At 44.9% G+C, this 5478-nt stretch overlaps 1 protein-coding gene across 1 annotated transcript; it reads left to right on the forward strand.

Moving 5' to 3' along the window:
* The first annotated feature begins 3592 nt into the window (after nt 1-3592).
* Nucleotides 3593-4606, forward strand: LOC137287895 (uncharacterized). The gene has a single exon (XM_067820272.1). It carries the CDS (start codon nt 3593-3595, stop codon nt 4604-4606), a length of 1014 nt encoding a protein of 337 aa, XP_067676373.1.
* Nucleotides 4607-5478: the final 872 nt, after the last annotated feature.

The raw sequence follows: 5478 nt of genomic DNA on the forward strand, positions 1-5478 counted from the left end.
TTCTTTGGAATATGTAAGTTTTGCATACAACGGCTTTAATGAAATTCAAAATATATTTGGTCTCACAAATCTATCACAGTTAGATATATCTGGAAATCCGCTAGGGGGTATCGCAGAACATTCATTTGACAACCTACCCGGCTTAACATACTTAGACATGACTAATTCTGATCTTGGAAATCCGGAACAATTCCTAGTTGAAAATGGGAAGAGACTGCTCCGGCCTTTACGGCGATTAAGACATATTGTTTTAGCTGACAATAATTTGGTGTTTTTGGATAAACACATGTTTGCTGATAGACCTCTGGAAATAATTGATCTTTCAAGGAATCGTTTTAAGAGCATACCCTTTGACTTGACAAGTACCCCAAACCTTCGTAACCTAGACCTCAGTTATAATTCAGTGGCAGATTTATCCAAAATTGAAATGACCCTTCTCGATGATTTAGCCTACAACAACAACAACTTGACTCTGAACCTGACTGCCAATCGTCTCTCCTGTGGTTGTCATAACCTGGACTTTATTCTCTGGCTGTCCAACACCAACGTTACTCTAGCCCCAAGTCGCACATATACTTGTCTTCTGGAAGATGGCACCTTCGATAATACGTCCAACTATGCAGCAAAGTATGAGAAGGTCTGGAGGACGTGTTACGGGAGATTGGTGCTGGCGGGTACAGTTTCAGTGTTTGCCATGACCATTCTTACTATGGCTGGAATGTACCTTGCTGTTGTAAGAAAAACCTTGCTTGTAAACATGGTGCTGCGATTGTTTGGCTACAGAACTATAGTCCGACCTTTACAGAGGCTTGACTTCCCGAATGACGCCTACATCGGTTATAGCGACGTTGATTACCAGTATGTCTGTCACACTGTTAGAGAACACCTGGAAGACAGACACGGAGTCAAACTCTTCCTGAAGGACAGAGACACCATCCCCGGAGGACAAATAGCCGACGACATCATCAGCGGAATAGATTCCAGTTGGAAAACGGTCCTCGTTCTCACCCAGTCTTTTATTGAGGACCAGTGGTGCAGCTTCATCGTCAACCGCGTTGTGTATTCCTCCTCGAGAATGACCACAGGGAGCATTGCTCTGGTGTTGTTTGAGGACGTGAGGCGAGGTGATATCCCCCCCACCTTACTGAACGTTGTGGAAGAGAGATATATCTTCAGTGTGGGTAGATACAGGGGCGATGAAAGGAGGTTGTGGGATGAGGTCAGCCAATGCATCGAGGTGAATACAGAAGATGGTATTGCATAATCAACCTTTTAATGTTTGCCTTTTCTAGACCATCTCTCTTTGCCACACCTGTACATATGGTTTTTTTTTATATTAATAACATAAATTATATTTCCAGACAAGTTTAAGTGTAAGTATGAATAGATCGATGTCATGACATTAGCATAGGTAAAACTGAATCCTGCATTTTCTTCCACTAGCATATGGAAGTGATTCACATAAAGGTAAATCAATGGGTGTTTAGTATAAGGAGCAGAACGTTATGTTTTCAAGCAAGGATGCATAGAGCGTGTATATGTTCTCGTGATTAAAACAGATGTAACAAGATAAGGTGGAATCATAACAAGGAAGCAGGTCCTAGGTGGTAGGAAGTGTCCCTTAGTTTTGGTACCATCCTATCTGGGTTTACAAGACCCAGTAATGATGAGTTCAGTCAATTAATTTGAGTCATGTCAATTAACCAATTTAGGTGTATACACTACTGGCAGCCAGTGTAACTGGCATTACAAGCAGGGAAAATGACTTTTGTCACCAAAAGCTTAGGCAAATGGCATTATATCCAGTGTTTTCATTATAACCAGGCTATCATATAAGCAGAAACTCCGTTCAGCCAAAAAAGTGACATTATATCCAGTTTGGCATTATAACCAGGCTATCATATAGGCAGAAACTCCGTTCAGCCAAAACCGTGACATTACATCCAGTTTTGGCATTATAACCAGGGAACACTGTAGTTAATTGGTACTGACTTGGTACTCTGTGTGTGCGTGGGTGCGTGGGTGCGTGGGTGCGTGGGTGCGTGTGTACCCCTGAGTACGTAATGAGAGAGATGGTAAGGCATTTGCAAGTCACGTTTAAAACCCAAGTTCGATTCTCCCTATGAGTACAAGAGGTGTTCTAGAGGTTAATAAGCTTTTTCCGCTGTGTGAGACCTAAGTAAACAATAATGGCCGAAAATGTTTTAACACTGTTTGATTAATCAGGTGTTTGAGTGAGGCAGCGGGTTTACACAGGATTTTCAAAGTTGTTTTAGTAAATAACAATATAGCTAATGATCTTTTATTTGTCAAAAAGACTTTTAATAATAAAATTTTAAATATTTAGTTTGTTTCTGTATCATCTATGAATGAATGAAATATGATCACATCGGAATATTTCACCTGTATCCCATCACCTGTGACAACAGAGTAGCACATTGTTTTCCTAAAATGAGATGCTTACGATACGTAAACACTCAGTTCGTAATATCTACATCTGGGGAATTTTCTTTCTCTCTTGTTAATCCCGGGCAATACAATAAATACAGCCATCCCCATTACATATGGGTTTACATAATCTTATTATCAGCCCATTTTCAACCCCAGCAGCCTATAGTCATCCCATTCTCTCATTCTCAGCTCCAGCTGCCTACAGTCATCCATTGCCTCATTCTCAATCCAAGCTGCCTACAGTCATTCCATTCTCAACTCCAGCTGCCTACAGTCATCTGAGTCTCTCATTCTCAGCTCCAGCAGCCTACAGTCATCTCATTCTCAACTTCAGGTGCTTACAGCCATCCCATTATTAGCCCCAGCAGCCTATGGTCATCTCATTCTCAGCTCCAGCTGCCTACAGTCATTCCATTCTCAGCTCCAGCTGCCTACAGTCATCCCATTGTCCCATTCTCAACTCCAGCTGCCTACAGTCATTCCATTCTCAGCTCCAGCAGCCTATAGTCATTCTATTCTCAGCTCCAGCTGCCTACAGTCATCCCATTCTCTCATTCTCAACCCAAGCTGCCTACAGTCATTCCATTCTCAACTCCAGCTGCCTACAGTCATCTGAGTCTCTCATTCTCAGCTCCAGCAGCCTACAGTCATCTCATTCTCAACTCCAGGTGCTTATAGTCATCCCATTATCAGCCCCAGCAGCCTATGGTCATCTCATTCTCATCTCCAGCTGCCTACAGTCATTTCATTCTCAGCTCCAGCTGCCTACAGTCATCCCATTGTCTCATTCTCAACTGCAGCTGCCTACAGTCATCCCATTGTCTCATTCTCAACTGCAGCTGCCTACAGTCATTCCATTCTCAGCTCCAGCAGCCTACAGTCATCCCATTGTCTCATTCTCAACTCCAGCTGCCTACAGCCATTCCATTCTCAGCTCCAGCAGCCTACAGTCATCCCATTCTCAGCTCCAGCTGCCTACAGTCATTCCATTCTCAGCTCCAAGCTGCCTACAGTCATTCCATTCTCAGCTTCAGCTGCCTACAGTCATCTGAGTCTCTCATTCTCAGCCCCAGCAGCCTACAGTCATCTCATTCTCAACTTCAGGTGCTTACAGTCATCCCATTATTAGCCCCAGCAGCCTATGGTCATCTCATTCTCAGCTCCAGCAGCCTACAGTCATTTCATTCTCAGCTCCAGCTGCCTACAGTCATCCCATTGTCCCATTCTCAACTCCAGCTGCCTACAGTCATTCCATTCTCAGCTCCAGCAGCCTATAGTCATTCTGTTCTCAGCTCCAGCTGCCTACAGTCATCCCATTCTCTCATTCTCAACCCAAGCTGCCTACAGTCATTCCATTCTCAACTCCAGGTGCCTACAGTCATCTGAGGCTCTCATTCTCAGCTCCAGCAGCCTACAGTCATCTCATTCTCAGCTCCAGCTGCCTACAGCCATTCCATTCTCAGCTCCAGCAGCCTACAGTCATCCAATTCTCAACTCCAGCTGCCTACAGTCATTCCATTCTCAGCTCCAGCTGCCTACAGTCATTCCATTCTCAACTCCAGCTGCCTACAGTCATCTGAGGCTCTCATTCTCAGCTCCAGCAGCCTACAGTCATTCCATTCTCAGCTCCAGCTGCCTACAGTCATCTGAGTCTCTCATTCTCAGCCCCAGCAGCCTATGGTCATCTCATTCTCATCTCCAGCTGCCTACAGTCATTTCATTCTCAGCTCCAGCTGCCTACAGTCATCCCATTGTCTCATTCTCAACTCCAGCAGCCTACAACCATTCAATTCTCAGCTCCAGCAGCCTACAGTCATCCCATTCTCAGCTCCAGCTGCCTACAGTCATTCCATTCTCAGCTCCAGCTGCCTACAGTCATCTGAGTCTCTCATTCTCAGCTCCAGCAGCCTACAGTCATCTCATTCTCAACTTCAGGTGCTTACAGTCATCCCATTATAAGCCCCAGCAGCCTATGGTCATCTCATTCTCAGCTCCAGCTGCCTACAGTCATTTCATTCTCAACTGCAGCTGCCTACAGTCATCCCATTGTCTCATTCTCAACTCCAGCTGCCTACAGTCATCCCATTCTCTCATTTTCAACCGAAGCTGCCTACAGTCATTCCATTCTCAGCTCCAGCTGCCTACAGTCATCTGAGGCTCTCATATTCAGCTCCAGCAGCCCACAGTCATCTCATTCTCAGCTCCAGCAGCCTACAGTCATCCACTTCTCTCATTCTGAGCTCCAGCAACCTATTGTGAACTCATTCTCAACTCCAGCAGCCCACAGTCATCTCATTCTCAGCTCCAGCAGCCTACAGTCATCCAATTGTCTCATTCTGAGCTCCAGCAGCCTATCGTCATCTCATTCTCAACTCCAGCTGCCTACAGTCATCGTATTATGAGCCCCAGCAGCCTATAGTCATCTCATTCTCAGCTCCAGCTGCCTACAGCCATTCCATTCTCACCTCTGAGAGCCTACAGCCAACTCATACCCACCTCCAACAGTCTACAGTCATCCCATTCTCCACAAGGTACTGCGTTTGTGCTGACAATCACTTATATGCCTTCACCATTCTGATAGAGAAAAAGTACCCTGAGCAGGAAATGCAAAGCGGCAAACCATCCTTTCTTCCCTGTGTGTCCACATGTTCACATACAGAAATTGTAGTTCAAATAGTTTGGACTGTTTGTCACGCTATGGCTTTACTAACCTTATCAAGGCAGCCAAAATTAGATCAACAAGACAATAAGGACGCCAAACGGAGACTTTGACGGCGAAGCTTGACCTTCAAGATGCCCTTGTTCGCGTCCTCCGATTTGAAGCTAATGAGAATAGGTAACAGTTCTACAGTTTAACATATTTAGTGCTCAATTGCTGTTCCCTGGGATAACCATTTCTGCCATCTAGTTTGGAAGGTGATATAAGGACTATAAGACTTCATGGTCATTTAAACGCCCTGCTGTAGGCCGTCCAGAACAGATAACATATCCAACAATCTTCTTCCTTATACGGTGTCTAGTGCCGCT

Source organism: Haliotis asinina, chromosome 6, assembly GCF_037392515.1.
Source record: "Haliotis asinina isolate JCU_RB_2024 chromosome 6, JCU_Hal_asi_v2, whole genome shotgun sequence".
NCBI lineage: Eukaryota > Metazoa > Mollusca > Gastropoda > Lepetellida > Haliotidae > Haliotis > Haliotis asinina.

Bases quoted from the DNA above. Each gene is read 5' to 3' on its own strand.
- LOC137287895 (XM_067820272.1), top strand. From the start codon at position 3,593: ATGGTCATCTCATTCTCAGCTCCAGCAGCCTACAGTCATTTCATTCTC.